We start from the raw sequence: 19,732 nt of genomic DNA on the forward strand, positions 1-19,732 counted from the left end.
AGCCCTTTGATTTGTGTTAAGTCTACACATACATGGATTCTATTGGTTTCTGCTTATCTAGCAACACTGTCTCTTTAACAATCGATCACACATTGCTGTTGTCAACTTTTTATTTGCACTTAAAAAGCAAAGGAACAAAACGCAGGCTTTTTCACCTAATAATTTTAAGTCTTGCGCAAGTGTTAAAACCGCAGCACAATGTAAAATTCACTGACAGCATTCTTTGTCTTGACATGTTTACGACTTGGAAGTTCTGACTATACCACCGCGAAATGGGGCCAACCACTTCAGCTTGCGACCCCATTTTCTCTTCTGACCGGAATAATCTTATATGGGGTGTTTTTTATGGCATTATAATTGGTTCAGATCTGGAGAGGGCCATCAAAAATGATAACCTCAGAATCAGTTTACTAAGTAAAAGAAATGTCCACGATGGTTTTGCTCTGCTGGTGAACATCACTTAGCTTGCGAAAGTCAAAAGTGCTGTACACGACAGCACTTTAAATGGGGTTACTTGCTTAACTTTAGCATGGTTGTAAAATATAGCAATGTTTGACAAGATTTTGCAAGAGAAATTGGACAGGTCCGCTATTAGCATTTTTGTCGAACCAAATTTTTGACTCTACTCGAGTATACTCGAGTAGGCCTAGGCCTAACCCAAACAGCAAACTTATTTGGGGGCAGAGTGTCCCTTTAAGAGTCACCAGTGCCAAGCCAAAGCAGGATAGATGCATGGAAGCCTCCATGATGTTTCAGAACATTATACATACATTCTACAAACATTCTCCAAAAAAAACCAAACCCTTTTTCTGGTATGAAAAGGCAAGGCCTAAATTGTGAATGTGCCCATTGTCAATGTCTTCGGTTATCTCCATGTCTCGTATAAATTCAACCATGCTTCAACTGGGACAAGAGGAGTTTCCTCTGACAACGAACTGCGCTGTTCTTGAAATTGTTTCAAAAATTTCCAAAATTACCACATTCCAGTTTTAATCAACAACATAATACCATGTATCAGCATTAGAAACGGCAAACCAAACATCGTGTGGTAACGTTTCTTCCATGAAAACCAAACACAGCGCGTTGAGAAAAATGTCAAAGATAAACACACACACAACAAACTGTCACATTTGCCCAAGCATTTTTTTTGTCCACTCGGTCCAAAGGTGGACACGAGAATAATGGCTATAAAGTCATCGCATCTTATTAAATAGACAAATACCACCACGCAGAGCCCCGTTATCACCGGCATATAAGGTTTCCACGAGGAGGCAAAATTGTTTTCGTATTATCCCCGAGGTTTTATCTTTCAACAAAGTTGCGGTATGCTGGCAAAACCAAACATTGCTGTCAATCAAAACTCGGCCATAGCGCGAAGCCCCCAGGGGCTGCCCCGGGGTCCTGAGTGATAAACCACGGCTCTGAACTGGTCGTTTATCACGGTCCTAAACTGGTTATTTACATATTCTGTTGGTCCTTCTTCAACACCCTACCCAATGTTTATCCGCTTGGATTTGTTTCTTTGCTGGAAGATTTTTCCCTCCTCCCTCACTCCTCGGCCGTTGAGTCACACAATAACAGCTAGCGTCTTGCTTGATTCTGATGGATGGTTAGCTCAGAATCCCACATCGTTTATCTTCATTAGGCCAGTGACTAAATCCACAGAAATGAAGTATTGTAACGGGGTCTACCTTGGCAAATTGGGTATTGGGTTTCTTGGCGCATTGCACAATTCAAGTTCATGAACAAGTACAATTGGAGTTTCAGTACGTCCACGCAGACTTACACAGTCGTCTTATGACGACTGACTGTAACTTCTCACAGAACCTTTCCTCAAGTTAGGCAAATAATCCTGAAAATAATTTTTCCCAAAGTTACACCACAAGCAAATTCAGTCGATGGCCAAGCGCACTGGACTCTGTCGCTCTGGTGTTTCTGATCAGAAGAGTGTGGGTTCGAATCCCGGTCTTGACACTCGCGTTATGAAACTAGACAGTCAAAGTTAATCACAACCACTTTCCTTCAACAACTTACAGGTTGAACTATGGGTATACACTGCCTCAAACCATCTGGCAATAAAAAACAATGAATCGCACATGTATGTATAAATCTAAATGCCCTCAGCAATAGTGTTATACTAATGACCTTTTCAAGTACATGTAATAAAGTCATTGTCAGCAGCCAGTTAATTTATTATCAAGGGAAAGCCAATCCTCAAAAGGTAATTATGACCAACTCTCTGACATACAAAACATAAAACAATCATGCGTTCTGTATGACGTCCTCACGTACTGTAACTAACAAGAATGATTACACAAAAACAATGTCAATTGTGACAGTTGAAGGCTCAGTCAATTCATAACTGTAATTGCTCATTTGTTAGAGAAAATTGCTATTACATCGTCTGGGTATTGTTGTTCTCACCATGTCCCCACTAAGGTTTCTTATCACAGATAGACCGTTGACAAACGGGGCCGATAGATATATCGCTAATTCCTGATGACATTTTTACGGCCTCCTCGTTTTCCCCTGTAAGATAACTGGTATGTCTGGTTCCCGACGCGGTACGTGTTCTGCCTAAACAAATAATATGCTGCAATGGGTTTTAGCTGACAGACATCCCCATTGGCTGGCCAGGGCACAATTTCATGAAGCTTTAGCACAACAGAATTATGCTTACCAGAATAGGGTTACCAGCCAAACTACCATGTCATGTACAATTTGTGACTGGTATCCTGCTCATTGCTGCTAAGCAACAAGTAAGCAGTATTTTCTGCTTAAGCAGCTCTATGAAATTGGGCACTGCCATCGGAGGGAGTTACACAAATGACTCTATAAACAGCCATCCACGCTTTCGGGTTTTCACGAAGTTCATCTTAAAACCTACATTTTGTTCGGCTTCAAAATGGCAAAAACTTCTTGGGAAGCGAAGAGGGAAGATACGAATGTGACTTAGTGTTTTTTTGCTTGACCGTTGCAAATACAATTTGAGCCCAGTCTTAACCGTTTTCTACAGAGGCAAAGGAATAATATTATTGTGTACATCTACAGTTCAAAAAACCCAAAGTGCAGTGTATTTTATTAACAAAATATGTGTATTATAAGTAAACACACTTCACCAGTTCGTGGGCCCGGGTTGAGACGAACTGTTCCAACAAATCAATTTGTATTTTATTTTTTACACTAAACTTGTTGACCAATGCTCAACTGATTGACCTCCTCCAGTCACTATTGACTAATGGTTAACCTGTTGCCTTTTTTATCTGACAAAAATACTGGTCCAAAAAAATGTACACTGCAGTGGACATTTCTGTCTATGATTGGGTGTAGATGAACAACCCGCACGCAGCCCGTCCTGCGCTCACGGAGCAGCGGTCGTTGGAAACCAGACTACTCTGGTGATAAGAGGGGTAAGCACTTCTAGCGACACATTTACGACCATAAATCTTTCGTGTGGCATTCGGCGAGGCGAGTATTTTATGGGCCTTTAGCTGATAACCGTAATTGAGCCGTGACATCTTTTATGTGTATTCGTAGAGTACCTAGCTGGTCCTCATCATGTATAAATATTGAATGACAAAGAAATATGGGCCGTTCTGACATCGTGCTTTCCGTTGCGAATATACAACTACGTTTAGTGTAGAGTTTGTTAGGGATGGGGCAGTATGATAATGGGTTACCTATTTCTCTACCGGTTTATAGTTTAAAAGTAAATACAACCTAGTGAAGTTAATGAGCTGCCAGGATGAATCTAATAACATCACTCCTCGACAGAGTCACTTTGTGTGATTTATGTTTCAGAGTTTGTTTGGCTAAACCATTATAATTCTGGTAGGCTGCGAGATTTTGATAAAAATCCGCGATAGTATAACTACAGCCGGCATTCTGCGCTACCGCGTTCGAGTACATAGAAACCTCCTGTCACTTCTATTACAGGCATCAACATTTCATTGATGTTATCAACGACGTTTGTGTAGCATTGAATTAATATGAATGTAGTTTTTTTTTCTCGCACTCAGTTTCATAAAAAGGTGTCAGTATTTCAAAAACACAAAATTTAGAGAGAGACCTGAATTGCAGTCTGCCTGGGGCATTCTCTTATTATTCAGCCACACACGGGTGTTTGAGATGGCAAAATGAATGCACACGTGTTTGTGTGTTCAGGTTCACGGACAACAGCGCGGGATATTATTAGTATTTTTTTTCCCCTCGTTTTTGGAAATCGGTAATTCCGGTAATATATCAAGAGCTGTCGACAGGAAAGCCCCTGGTGCCGGTCTACGCCTCAGCCTGACCCAAAACCCTATCGGTGGGGGAGAAAGAAAGACATACAGGGAGAGTGAGAGTGTGTGTCTGAGAGGCGGGAGTCTGAAATCGTCGCAGTTTGAGCCTGGCTTTTAAAAAAAGGCACTGGACAATTTTAGTAATCGTCGAAGACCAGCTTAGTTCACTTGGTGTATCCCAACATTTGTAAAATACAAAGCATGTGAAAATTTGGGCTCAAACATGGTCATCGAATTTGAAAGAGAATGATGAAAGAAAAAACATCCTTGTTGTACAACATTGTTTGCTTTCAGCATAAATGAAAGGCTTCAGGTCTGGAGTGTTTTATTATTTAAGTGAGAAATTTCCCCCTTCTCAAAAACTACGTTACCTTAAAGGGGGGCCGTTCCTTACAATGTTTTCAACATCTCTCCATTGCTTGTTACCAAGTAAGTTTTTTTGCTAACAATTATTTTGAGTAATTACCAATAATAGTGTCCAGTGCCTTTAACGGAAATAATCATACGTTTATTGAGGAGGAGGTGGTTGGCTGATGACAAGACAAAATAGATTAAGAGCTGATTAGAGTGTGTACACAGTGCCCCCCCCCCCCTCTCTCCCCCTCTCCCCTCTATCTTGTTATAGCTAGTCCCCTTCATTCTAATGGTCCCCTTTACTGAAGAGGTGGTTGATTATTATTCATGACCGAGTAGGGTTAAACCAATGACATGACGTTATAGCTTTGCATACCGCCACGGCTGTCTCTCCCCGGCCGTCTCACCAAGCCAGCACCCAGCGTACAGTACATGTAAATGTAATGTACAATGTACATGTACATTGTCCATCAAACCATACACACACAACCCCGTGTGTTCCTACGGGTCAATTCTACGATCACTCCACGCGGGGATTAACCGTAAAGTGGGCGGAGCTCCCTTGAAAAAACAAAGCTAGCGATTGGGGCAGCGGGTAGCCACCGATAACTCGCGGGTCGTGTCGATTTTTTTTTCCTAACGTTTTTTTTTTTCTCTCTCTCGCTCGCTCTTCCCTTCTTCTTGTTGGCACTTGCACAAAAGATTTGATTGACGGGTTGTTATCGGCGAGGCGACTGGAGTATGTTTAATCAGTGGTGCATTTTAGATAGAGCGCAGTAGGTCCACATGCAATCGACTTGCGAACACTGTTACCTCGCTGAGTGCTGTCTCCGTATTGCTTGGATTTTATACACACATGCTGTACTGAGGAGGTGTTTTTTATGAGACTTCTTTATAGTGAACTCTCTCCAGAGTACACAGGCTACTCTCGCTGTTTTATGTACACTTTCTTCACGGCTCTGAATCCTCTCTGAATCACTCGTCGCGCAGACTTTTATGAAACATTTTGCCATTTTTTATTTTATATATTTCGAATCGGCATATCGGCGGGGGTCGGGAGATCACACTACTGTTGTTCATCACCACACCGCATCATGACTGTCGCGTTAAACAGCCACTTTGACCGCTCTCTTGTGTTGGGATTCTTTTATCGGAAATTCTATTTGCAGTATTGATCTGTTAGTACTGTTACCATTTTTTTTTACCCCTTCTTCTCTGCAGTATATGCTGAAGTGCACACCACAAGGGAGATAGATAGGTGGAACAGTGCTATGTGCCGAGTGTGTGTGTCAGTGAAAGAGTAAACCAGAACGAAGGTCGTTGCCGATAAGCTTTTGGAGTAGATTTTCTGTACAGAAAATGTGGAGTGAAGGGAACATTACTACGTGAAAACACTGAGCCGATGACAAGAGAGTTACCCCAGGGGGATTCAAGCTAGTCCTGCTCATTCTATTTCTACCCACCACGTTGCGGATGTGTAGAACATTATTATAGAACTGTATTTTTTTTTTGGAGGAGAGTCGCTGAGGAATTGTACGGCCTACCAGAGGAAATGGCTTGTCCGTGTGGTGCGGGACTTAGCCAAATAAACAGCGGGGACCAACGAGTGACATTACGGTATGGTGCACCGTGTGGGCCCGGTGGTATGGTCGCCACTACCGCCGCTGGACTCCGCAGTCGGTCGGGCACTGGGAGAGTGATCGCGTTACCGTGGACTGTGTTGTGCTTTTTGGTGATGGTGGTCCTGGTGGCGCTAGCCCCACCGTGTGCTCGGGCTCAGGATCACTTTGACGAGTTCAACCCGAAGCCACAAAAGTGCATGCCGATCACAATCAAACTATGCCACGACCTCGGCTACAATGTGACCCGTATGCCCAATTTGGTGGGCCACGAGATGCAGAACGATGCCGAGTTACAGCTCCAGACTTTCACCCCTCTCATCCAGTATGGCTGCTCTTCCAATCTCAGGTTCTTCCTCTGCTCCGTCTACGTCCCACTGTGCACGGAGAAGGTGGACATTCCCATCGGGGCATGCAGACCCATGTGTGAACGCGTCAAAAACAAATGTGAACCCGTGCTGAAAGAGTTTGGCTTCATGTGGCCGCAGAGTCTAAACTGTTCAAAGTTCCCGCCGCGAAACGACGAGAGGACAATGTGCATGGAGGCTCCTGACCCCGAGCCCGAGGGTGAAGGGAACGGTGGAGGGATGCGCCCGATCCCCACCCTCTCCACCGTCGGACCCAGCGAGCGAGACTGCCAACACAAGCGGGATCCACACAAATGGCATTACGTCAAGCGGTACGAGCAGTGTGCCCTGAAATGTGGAGAGGATCTTCTCTTCTCCAGCCAGGAGAAATATTTTGCACAAATTTGGATGGCAATTTGGGCCAGCGTATGTTTCCTGTCCACAACTCTGACCGTGTTGACCTTCGCTATTGACCCCTCCCGGTTCCGTTATCCTGAACGTCCCATCATCTTCCTAGCCATCTGCTACAGTATCTACAGCATCGCCTACGTTGTTCGTCTTGTGGCTGGCTTCTCAAAGATAGCGTGTGATGAAGATGGTGAGTCGAGCTTCCTCATCTTGGAGGGTTTAGAGAACACTGGTTGTGCCGTGACATTCCTGCTGCTGTATTTCTTCGGGATGGCCAGCTCCATCTGGTGGGTGTTCTTGACATTCACCTGGTTCCTAGCAGCGGGCCTCAAGTGGTGCCACGAGGCCATCCAGATGCACAGTACGTACTTTCACCTTGCAGCTTGGGGGATTCCCTTCGTCAAGACCATCATAGTTCTCATCATGAGAGTCGTGGACGCCGATGAACTCACGGGGATGTGCTACGTTGGGAACCAGAACCTAGACGCCCTGACGGGGTTCGTATTGGCCCCGTTGTTCACTTACCTCGTTCTGGGGACGCTGTTTCTCCTCGCCGGGTTCGTGTCCCTCTTTAAAATCCGCTCCGTCATGAAAAACGACGGCACCAAAACTGACAAACTCGAGAGACTCATGGTCAAGATTGGACTCTTCTCGGTGCTGTACACCGTGCCTGCCACCATCGTGGTTGCCTGCCATTTTTACGAACGTTCAAACAGAACTCTGTGGCTGTTTGCCGGACTCACTCCTAACGTTGAGGTGTACATGCTCAAGATATTTATGTCCCTTGTGGTAGGGGTTACGAGCGGCATGTGGATTTGGTCTGCCAAGACCCTAGTGTCGTGGAGACATTTCACGAATAGTTTATTCCCTACGCTTTGCGGAGGGAAGGCAGAAAACGTCTACGTTGGGCAAGGAGGAAACGAAACAGCGGTGTAATAAAAAAAAGTTAGACTTGTTTAAATTACTTGCTATTGTAAGTTATTATAAAATAGACTGTTTTTATATAATATTATTATTATTATTTACTTACTTACTACTATTGCTATTTACTATAGATTCAACTCAATGCTATTTGTGTCATCAGTCTGTGCCTATCCTGTACGTAAACAAAACAAGGCTGGTTTAAATGGATTTCATTTTACTTGTATATTATATTTATATGTCTTTTTTCTACACGTTTCCTCCATTTGAAAACAAGTGGCGTAAGTCATTTTCAGATAATGGTGGACCATGGGTGGACACACTCATATGGCACTATCATATTTGTGTAAATTTTGTCTGTAATACACCCAAACAAAACTGTGCACTCATAATGATATAGTGTCCGCCATAGGCTAGTTCTACTCGTTTAACTCATGGGCCAAATTTTCCATCCTCGACCCACCGACTGACGCGATGTCCCTTCGGCTGCGCCCACCAGAGTGTTGTACCCCATTAGTCTTTTTACCATGGTTTAAGCCCCTGCTGGGAGCCAACAATGGTCCAAACGAATTCGGTGTAAATACCGTTAAATGTGCCCAGCGAGTTTTGTATGGGCACCCCCTTGTTATTGTCCCCACCGAAGGACTGAGTTAAGTGAGTCGGAATGCATAAACGTCACCCTTAAGTTTGTCAATGAAGGGACTAAAGGAGGGGAGGATGTGTTTTTTGTGAGATGAGGATCACAAGATTAATTTGGGATGACTTGGAGCATGAAAAATCCATCAATAATGGTTGTTCAAAAGAAGACTAAACTCCTCTCTAATAATGTAGACGAGGCTATGTATAGTGCGGGGCGACACTTCCAATGTCCTTTTCTCCTATGTCACTCCACACATTGTCAGGCCTGATGCTTCACGGAGGCAACGAAGGCGATAACCTTCATGTCCCCTGGTCATTGCCTTGGTGCCCTTGAAATGCTCCAGTAGAAATTTACAATCTACTCAATACTCATAGTGAGTCATATGGCTCTTTACCAAGGACAAAATGCCTCGGTGCCCTTGCCCTTTCAAAAACGAAGCATAGGCCTACAGACCTGCGTGTTGGACTTGGATAAGATTGGTACGCCTGACCCTGTGTAAGCAATGGCTGCCAAGCCTACAGTCCCAACTCCTTCTAAATCACTTTGGCAATTGAATATAGAAGGAGTTGGGACTTTAAGGATTAATGAAGAAGTGGGTTCACCAATGGTCATCCAAATCTAGAACCGAGTAGGCACAGTAATTTGTATAAGGAGACAATTTACTTAAGAGATGTTAAAGTATTTGAGTCAATACCGTGTAATAGTGGTGCGTCCATCATAGGTGCCGAATTGGTGATTGGTGCTTGTATAACTATCAATGACAACCAAAACCTTCTGTAAATTCGACAATGTGATTTCTTTCTTTTTATTAATTTTACTTTTGGTGAAAACAACATCAAAGTACTGATCAGGTGTAAGGACAATGTATCGCATTATTTACTGGAGTTGTTAATATTATGCCTATATTATATTGACCATTTCTCGACGCAAAACACACTTACACACGTGTCTACCAATCATGTCCGCCATTTTTAAAGTCAAATTTATGTGCGTATAAAAATTGATCCCCCCCCCCCCCCCAATGGCGGAAATGGTAGACGCGCACTGTGAGAGAGGTGCGTTCTGCGTCATGCAAAGGGGTCAGTATAAATCCTAAAAGGTGTTTCATTCTCTGGTCTTAGAATGTGTATGGTCAGTTCTGTATTTTAGTTACAACAAACATCAATCATAGAATGTACATGTACAATTGAGAAATTGTCACTTGCACTTTGTTTCTTGCACCGTATACTTTTACTAAAATACAGATCTTTTATTTCACATTTTTCATGGAGCTGCTGACAAGTGAACACATTCATTTGAGGACCAAAAAGGAATCAGTAAATAATGTATATTTAATTACACCCAACTACATACATCCTTTTTGCGAACCGATTGCACTCCCGAAAAGAGTTATTTGATTGTGTGTACTGGTTAATACAACAAAAAAAGCTCAGATAAATTGAAAGGAAATTATTCGCAGCAGTGTGATTGAAATACAACGGGAAACCCCACAGGTTACGAATGCCGAATGCATATTTTCCTATATGCTATACTTGCCCATAAACTAACAAAAACATGTGGTCATAGTTACAAGTTGATATTTTGTGTGTGTCACACTGTTGGACTGGGGTTCAATGTTCAAACCGTGAATTTTGACGTAGACAGAGTGAGGTCACGTTCAGGTTGTTAATCACAACAATTCTGTTCCAAACGAAATAGTATAATTTATAACATGTACTACAGGCGTTGGTTCGGGCATGTGTTTTTTCTGAATGCTGCTTTTGTATTGTAATGCAGTTACCATTTGAATTTCCATGAGCCATTTTGAGATATGGTGAACACATTACTGCAACACTATTTGGTTTGGGTAAATATGTCTGTATTAATACACCCAAACCAAATATAGTGTAATCTTAAATAGTGGCCACCATACCTCAAAAAGGCTAAATTGCTTCGCGTGTGCGAGACACTGTTCTAATCGAAACCATGATTGGATTCAGGTCCTTTCAAAGTCATCAAAACTGTACAAGCATTTTCAAAACACAAAACGTCATGGTATCGCAGTGGTAGTTTTATCCATTAACATAATTCCAGTTCTAGCATTGTTGTTCTTGTTTCAATCAGAAAGTTCGACAAAGCAGTCCTTTTGTGACCATTGTCTTTTTCCAAATATTTTGAACAATCTATATAAATCATAACCACAAATTCGGCAGGCTTTCTTTAAAAACAAAAGTATAATTATTATTATGAGTTGTGCGGATTTTTTTATTTCTTTGACAACCTCAGGATTATTTAAATCGAGTTCGCACATACATAAAAATAATACTACCATAACCAAAATGTACCAAATAGTTCCTTTATGAACCATATAATAATAATATGCAGATAGCTTTATATTTTTTATGTTCGTGTTTTTGTGGTAAAAAAAATGCTACCCATATCTTGTTACATAGTAACTACTGTTGTGTCATGTAAAAAATCCTCGTTTTTTGTGTACATTGAACAAACCCTCCGGTACGTACTAACACTGTGTAATTGAACTTGGTTCAAATTTTATTGTTTGTTGAAAACGTTATTACATTACAGTTGATCTGTGAGAGAGTAACTATTGAATGAATTCTAGTGTTTGATTTTAATATGTGTATAAAAAAACATACATTTATCTTGGGGTAGCGGCCATGTTTTCCATTAATTGATTTCGCAGGACCAAATTGAGGCTGGGTACCTAAATAGTCAGATCCCCTTTTGTATTACATAAACAAAGTGCTACTGTTGACACGGGAGAGTTGACAAAGGTGGCTAAATTATGATGAAGGTCGATTGGATTAAACAACACTAACATTACTTTTATTTGGCAACAAGACGTGTTTAAATGTATTGTCTACAATAATTACTTGTATTGGGCTACAAGATGTTTTATAATGTGTCTTCAACATTAATGTTAACATGTGTTGGCTACAAGAAGTTGGTTTCGAAAGTGTGCACGGATCATGGTTACCGTTGATCATGCCAAGAAATAAGTGTCAAATTATTTCCTTTCTTTGTGAAACAACCATTATGTCAAATCAAATTATGAAAGTAATGTTTGAAAACATTTCAATCAGTGAATCTTTACTCCCTTCATTCTTCAGCTGTTCAGCCCAAAACGTTTGAGAAATAAAGACACGTTTTATTAGTGGAAAAAAATAACAGTTCAGCATCAAGACTGAATGTACTCGGCACAAAGCTCGTCACATTTTAAATTGTCAAAGCTTGTGCCAATTTTAAATTTGACAACTGCTGAAGCAACAATGTTCTGTTCAACAGAAATAAACAGGAAACTGCTCAGTTGAAAACGTAACCATGACATGGCACTGATGTAAGCACAATTTTGTGGTTTGCTAATTGTTGAGCTTAACACCATCTACCAAGCTGTGTAATTTAAATGCTTATTGACAGGTTGCAAATGATTTTGGTAAACAATTATTTTCCGTTCTGCTTAGGTTTATAGATAAAGATTTACTTCATGCCATGTAACCGTGGGGGTAATTACTCAACAAAGAGTCTACACATAAAACCTTTGTCAAGGGGCAGCCATTTTTTTTCAAACACACCAAACCTAGAGAAAGGACCAAACAAAGTGTTTACAAATAAATCGTCTGGTACCATCTCTTATTGACATGGCATGAAACCCTCTTGGTTACCAGGAACTTGACCAAGATGGCCGTATAAGATTACGGTTAACACCGATGACATTTCTAACGAGTGTTTTAGTTGAAGTAAAAAAAAAAGCACAAGGGCGTTTTTCTAATGTGATTCAGTGTTATAGCATCCAAAAAAGAAACCATTAAGCTTCACTTTTAAAAATGGCTGCCCATACTTGGAAACGGTTGATTCACCGAAAAAAGGTTTAGAAATAGAGGGAGGCGCCCAACTTGTTTTGAAATATGTAAAGTTCGTGTTAAAACTGTATTGTGTACATCTTGAGAGAGGTGATGAGATATTATTATTATATGAATTAATAATAATAGTGGCGATACCACGCCATGTTTTATAACAACCGCTGTGTCTCTCTTGTGTCCACCTCGCTATCCCTGTGTGCTTTCTAATCCACTTATTAACCCTCATGTTAGTTATTGTTTGCTTCCTCAATAAGATCGACTGACAGTTCGGTCAACAGAATGGCACTCGGGGTTGAGTTAATCATTTCACAAACATGTTTAACCTTCACATAGCGCATAATGCCCGCCGTGCCAGCGCCTTGTGTGTAGTGTGTATACACCATAGCTGGGACACCAGCCTGTCGCCCCGTAATACACTCTTTTATAATTACGGAAAGCAACGTGTGGGATTATTGGCAAGCGATTATATACCATACACACTGCATCTAATTATATCAATCTATAAGCACTGTCTTTTTTTTTCTCGAGCCACTATGCACCACTCGTATTTATTTCTTGGTGTTTGTGGAAGGGATTGCTAATATTGTAGGGTTCGTGTGTGTACTTTATGATTAACGCTTAACAAAAGATGGGATGGCAAAATGGTGCTGGCCAACTTGACACGTGGTCTGGAATGGTGGTGGCGTAGAGGGAGATTTGTCCGCCACGACGACAGAAGAAGAAAAACAAAAATCTGTCACCTACTTGCGAAGTAGGGCTTGCTATTAGGGCTTAATAAGTTCCCTGGCCCGCAGTTCAGCCAATGTAGCCACGGGCGTCAGGTTTAGAATTGATTGAGGTTGAAAGAAGGAGGGTTAAAGATCAAATCATGAAAAAAAGTTTGTTGTTTTTGGTGCTTTTTTTCCCTTCTCTCTCACAATCTCTCTCTTTTTTTTCCGGAGGAGCTTAAAACATGGGGCCAAAGAAAACGTATCCAATGACTAAAACTCGCTGTAAGGGGAAATGATTGTGCGAAACGCCAGGTGTAACTTTTAATGAAGAGCTAATAAAGACTCTACGGTAAACTTGAATGTTCAACAAAGAATTACACAGTTTAGCATAAACATCTTACTTTACAAAAAGTAAGACCAAATACTCTCAATATAGTCATATAGAATATAACAAAATGGAAATGCTACGAAGCTTATGTTATCAACAACAATCCTTGTTCAGCAATTGAACAACCACACCATATTATTAGTGTCTTCTCTAAAATTTTCAGGAAAATAATCCAGTCTACAGCTACAGTTTCACCGAATAAACCAGGTCATTTGGAGTTTCTTTTGTCCACAGCGAGCAACAGAAAAAAAAACGTTAAAAAAAAACCGTCAACAAATTATATTCATGCCGACTACTTAGTACGAAGCTCAAAGCAAGTCCTAAACCGTCAATAGGCCGAGAACGGTGGAGGGAAATGGGTCCCTTTTTTCAACCTCTCTTTTCTTAGTGCCTGCTTTTGAACCGAGGGACACAAGAGAGGAAAAAATACCGCCACAGGGGACGTGCGTTTTCCCATCATCTTGAAAGAAAGGGTTTCACCACAACTGGCGCTCCAGGCAATGCTGCTATATGGCCAACCAAAAGGCCTGCTCATGACAAGACGCGAAGAGATTTAAGAATTTTGCTGGAAGTCTTTTCGGTCTCCCTTTTTTTAGTGGAGGTGTAGCTGTGTATTTTTAATGGGCTTTTCTCATGGAAACTTCAAACCAAGAAGCTCGGGGAGGGTTGTGATATGATCGCCTCTCAACATCAGCTGAAACTTTTGAGAGAAACCTTTCTCCTCTCTCTGTGTGTGGTTTTTTTTTCAGCTGCGACCGCGGCAGCGTGGTTGAGAGACCAAGGGGCAGGGCAAGGGTGTTATTCTTAGCAAGCCATGCGTTATTATCATGGGGGAATTAGGCCATGGGCCATGTCCAATTTAGATGCACTTTTGTTCACAGGGTCAGTGGTGAAAGTTAATTTCTCTGAAATAGTTAGTAAAAATATGTACTGAATCAAGATTGACTTGTTCTTTTTTGTTCAACTGGCACTAGCAGTCAGAAATTAAGAAAAACTACACCAAAAATATTACCCACTGCTCTTAAAAGGGCTTATCTGATTGGTCCGTACTTCCAGGTCACTTCTTAACTGACCAATCACAGCTGCTGATCTGTGGTCTGGTTATACCATGGCTACACACACTGCACAAACATGGCTGCAACACTCACATGTTGTATGCATGTGTGTGCACGGACAAACACGAATATTTCATCCTTTTCTGACAGCTCTTTTGCCAAATTCAAGGATTGTGTTGTAAAGTGGAGTGTGTTACCAGGTATTAATGGTGCATTAGCTAGAGATGTCACTTAAAATACTGTATAGATAGCTCAAAATCTTTAGCTGATTTTCGAGAATGACAAAGAATGAGCACGGTGAGTTGTGCATTGGCTTCGTGGGTGCTACTGTACCAGAGATTCACAGATGTGAATAAACTCAACAAGACTGAAGAAAGGCTGGCTAAAAATCCGCTCAGAGATGGTAAGCAAACATTTTAATAATATTATGAGTATGAACCCAATTCCCAACTGAAATTAGAAATGTAAAACTGACATTTTGTGGAATGTGGTTGTGCTTTCATTTAACATTCGTGGTCGACGGTTTGTTATTAATTGTATTGTTGAAGCTTCGTCCTGCTGTCAATTTGTTGTGCAAAATGCACGTGAAGGCATTTAGGTATATAAATGTACAAACAACGGGGATACATTTACAATTAAAATCTATTTAGTGTGTGTTAAGTAAATTTGTTGATTGTATAAAAAAAAGTACATGTCATGTTGGGTGGGGGGGGGGGCAGTTTGATACATATTTTACTTTTAGACTTTCTTCAGTATCTGCTCCATAAAATGAGACGAGGGCCCCCAGACCCACGCCAAATTTTCTATTTTGTGCTTGCAATATAATTTATTTGTTTTTATATTGCCATGGGCCAGAGGTCAATATTACATTATTGCTCCTTGATTTTTATAAAATAAGACGGCCCCAAACCCACGTCCAATTTTTTATTTTTACAAATACTTGCTAATTTTCTTATTATGGGCGGAGGGAGAAAATTTGTATTGCTCAATGCCTTGATAAAATGAGGCAAGGGCCCCAAAACCCAATCCCAATTTTTCATTTGTACAAATACTTAAATGATTTTTTTTTATATGGGTTGAGGTTGATATTTCATAAGTTTGCTCAATGATTTAATAAAATGAGACAAGGGCCCCAAACCCAAGCCCAATTTTTCATTCGTACAAATACTTGTTTGACTTTTTTTATATGGGTGGAGGTCGATATTTCATTATGGGTTAATGATTTGATAAAATAACCCAAGCCCAGTTTTTAGTTTGTAAAAAGAGATTATTATTTTATCAAATTTAGATAAACCAGGCTAGGTTTGTAAATTCAAGTTGTAAACCCTTTATTTTTAAAGTTGAATTTAATTTGTATCGTTCTCTTGTTTGACTGTTACAGATGATTCCACTGATGATGACAACGGCGATGTTGAACCTGTCTGTAAGAAGCGAACACTAAAATCAAACGTATCTGGACTATCTTCTTCAGATGAAGAAGATGGTCCATCTTCTGTGAACTTTGTTCATTCTAACTACCCAAACAAGAGTAAGACAAGGGAAATATTAGTTTTGCCTAGTGATATTCTGTGCACCAAAATACTCTTTAAAGCCATTGGACCCTTTCGGTTCAGAAAAAAAAAAAAAAAAATCACAGATTTACAAATAACTTACGGGGTTTACAGAAGGCAATGGTGAAAGACTTCTCTTGAAATATTATTCCATGAAATGTTTTACTTTTTGAGAAAACAGCAAAACAATATAAATTCTCGTTAACGAGAATTACGAATTTATTTTAAACACATGTCATGACACGGCGAAACGTGCGGAAACAAGGGTGGGTTTTTCCGTTGTTTTCTCCCGACTCCGATGACCGATTGAGCCTAAATTTTCACAGGTTTGTTATTTTATATATAAGTTGTGGTACACAAAGTGTGGGCCTTGGACAACACTGTTTACCGAAAGGGTCCAATGGCTTTAAATGGTGTATGCACTTGAACTTACATTGATATGTGGTACTAAGAAAGAGTTAGACATTTGAGTACTAGTAGAAAAGTTTGAATCTACATGTATTAAATTCTAGTGAAATTTGATGTTGAATATCCTGTCCCATATTTTCCGATTCAAATTGGGTACACTTTGAACAGCAAAAACGTCAAACATCAATTGGACTGTGGAGTAATATTTCAAAACCTAGCGTTTTTATAATGTGAACTCAAAAATGGTGACTGTTAGATATGTAAATACATGTAGGAATGTGCGAACTAAATATAGTGCATCATTGGTTACATGTTCAAATGATGTGTAAGAAAATAGAGGGGTCTGTAGGACTTGTATACATGAAGAAAACAAATTCAGTAGTGTCAATGGTCAAGGGTATGTGTTTTCAAAAGAAAATCAAATAGCACTTTGTTGTAACTTGCTGTATCAGTTGGAAAAGGTGTAGGATAAAGTGTATGTTCTTGATAATGCGATCGAGTTCTGAAAATCTAAATCTTTCAGACATAATGTGAATGTGTGAATTATAAACATTGCATTTTAGTGTCCACAATATAATGTTACAAAATGCCACTTTCATATGTGACTGTCTGATTCTGTTCATTTTAATATGATGTTTGGAGCTGTTTGTTTGATCAAAACAATGCACATGTAGTTTGTACAGGGAATGTATCTGCGAAATAGTTCATTCTTTAGTTGTAAGTCAGGACCATCAATTTAAGGCAACGTTTCTTTTCAGAACCACATGGAAAAAAAGTGTTGTGTGCAATGTTATGATCAAAAACAGTGTTATTGCATAATTATTTAAATGAGATTTGAAGTTTTGTTTGTGTGTAGGTAGTTGTTTGTGTGAAGGTGATTAAAGCCCTGCTTGTAACAAAACTTTGTACTATAGTCTGTTGTGAACTTTGGTGTTCTGAAAATGTTGAAAAGATTTGCAGTTAATAAATATAAAGAAGGACATATCTGAGTTTGTCACTTTTTTAGGGCTGTTTAGACATCGTGTACTTTGTTTGTTAAGAAAGTCTATCGGAATCTCCAGTTAATATGAAATACTGTAGTGTGCTCATTACCGAGAATAACCCCCTCCTCAATCATGTTATGTGTACATGCTGGCCTACCCCTTGCTTTGATTTGTTACTACTGGATCGTTTATTGCCTAGAAATAGTGTATTTCAACAATTTAACAATGAACAATCCCCAACACAAATAAACATCAAGTACAGTTGCAAAATACTAATCCAATAGCCATATTATGCCTATACAGACTTTTAGAAATGTTGTGCCATACATATCCTTGACAATTATAAAGGTTTCAACATCAAAATGTGAATTTTTTTGGGGGTAAGCTGTTTCTATCTGGAGACAGACTATTTATTTTTGGTCAAGTGAGGGCGCTGTTTTTCTTATGTTTTTCTTTATGTTTGAAAATGTGACATTTTATCCGTGAATTACATATTATAGTGCCACTTGTGAGCAAAAGAACAATGAGATTCTTGATTAAGGACATATTATCTATAACTCAGACTATATTTCATGTAGCACCACTCCGGTAGTGAACAAGAATCATTTTATAGAAGGATTTCAGAGCCACGGCCCATGGCCTAAATGTTTGGACAGCGCGTGTTCTGGTTTCGTGAGGGGAATGTGCTCCGACAGGCCGTGGTGTAATGAGTCTGTCGGACGCCATGTTGGATTCCTTTCAATCTTCGCAAGATGGAGAGAGAATGAAAGAGTAGGGGAACGACTTCCTCTGGCTGGACACATGCTGGTGATGTGGGGGTGTCGATCGCTACTTTCTTGGGGCCCGTGACCGAAGGTGTGTTTCGTGTTGTCTGGAAATGTGTGTTTACCGACAGAATGGCAGGCTTATTTTGCAAGTTAAACAAAACAAATAGTACACTAAAAGGTGATTTAGATTTACCCTGCATGATGAAAGTACACACATGTACGTCAGCCAAGAAGTGTAAAAATCATGTCTTAGGGCCTACTCTACAACATGGAAATTTTTGAAGATGACAATATTTTGTTGGTTTCCCCATGCATCAGTAGGTCAACCAGTTTTACTGCAAACAAACGTTAATAACCAACAACCAACAATGGGACTGTGGGAGACAATGACATTTCTATTGTTGATAAACAAAGCACGCTGGTTGGTATGGATTGCCGAATGTTGGCAAAACATTAAATTCGTCTGGAAAAAAAAGAAAAAAAAAGTTCACACAGTTCTTTGTTGTAGTCACTCTGTGGACATTCCTTCGTTCTGTACCATTAAAGGGGCAGCATATTCTTACACCGTGTTTAAGTCCACATAAAGCCATGCCGTGTGGGGACTTCTTCTGTTCAACATGAGCAGGAAACCAGTTGCAACAACTACGCATTATTAAAGCATCTCAGCTAGGTACCAGTATTTTAATATTGTATTTCTCTATGCTTAGCGAATCTGTGTGCAGATTCTTGAAGACTAATCTCTGTCTGGGCTATCGAATGCATGCATTTCACCCCACAGAGGAATACAAAAATAAGAGGCTTGTGACTCGCAACAGCCGTCTGCTACTACCACAAAATACAAGAGAGTGGTGGTAGGACAATCCAAAAACACTCAAAACAAAACATCGAGGATTAAAAACCCACTCGTCTCCCGAGACCCCAGATCGAGGCTGACATATCATAAGCGGATTTCAAGAGATAACATTTCGTCTTAGGCTAAAACAGGAGGAGAAAAAAAAAAATACTGGACGAAATAATAATCGGCTTATAATATTATGACAAAGTTTCCTTACATCCTTGCGACCGAGATAATTCCCTCTCTTCTCCACCCACCGTCCCTCCCTCGCCCCGTTCGTTTGCGCCGCTCAACGGCGCGCGATTCAACACGACGTGACTGATGCACATTATGGACACATTTCCAAAATCTCGATATGTATCTTGATAATGCGAGCAACTCTGTCACTTCGCGTTAGCGAAATTGCTTTTCTTTTCTTATGGATAAATTAGAGAGTCAGTTTGTGTAGGGTGAATTGGTGGAGATGTGTGTACTCGGTGTTCATTCTTCTTTGCGAGCACCCCCCCCCCCCCCACAACCATTGATGATTTGAAGTTGTCGTGCCTAGGTCCTTATATGAAAAGTGACAAGACGGCCTGGTCAGAACATGGAATTGTATGGAGGG

General features: G+C 40.4%; 1 protein-coding gene across 1 annotated transcript in view; it reads left to right on the plus strand.

The window, feature by feature from the left end:
* The window catches only part of LOC139947133 (frizzled-4-like), a 63,197-nt gene extending 50,607 nt beyond the window's left edge, over positions 1-12,590 (plus strand). Inside the window, exon 3 of the mRNA XM_071944984.1 lies at positions 5,859-12,590. Within this exon, the coding sequence (XP_071801085.1) occupies positions 6,190-7,947 (1,758 nt within the window). The 5' untranslated portion in view covers positions 5,859-6,189 and the 3' untranslated portion in view covers positions 7,948-12,590. The remainder of the gene's footprint in view (positions 1-5,858) is intronic.
* The last annotated feature ends 7,142 nt before the right edge of the window (positions 12,591-19,732 follow it).

This window comes from Asterias amurensis, chromosome 14 (assembly GCF_032118995.1).
Source record: "Asterias amurensis chromosome 14, ASM3211899v1".
NCBI classification, from domain to species: Eukaryota; Metazoa; Echinodermata; class Asteroidea; order Forcipulatida; family Asteriidae; genus Asterias; species Asterias amurensis.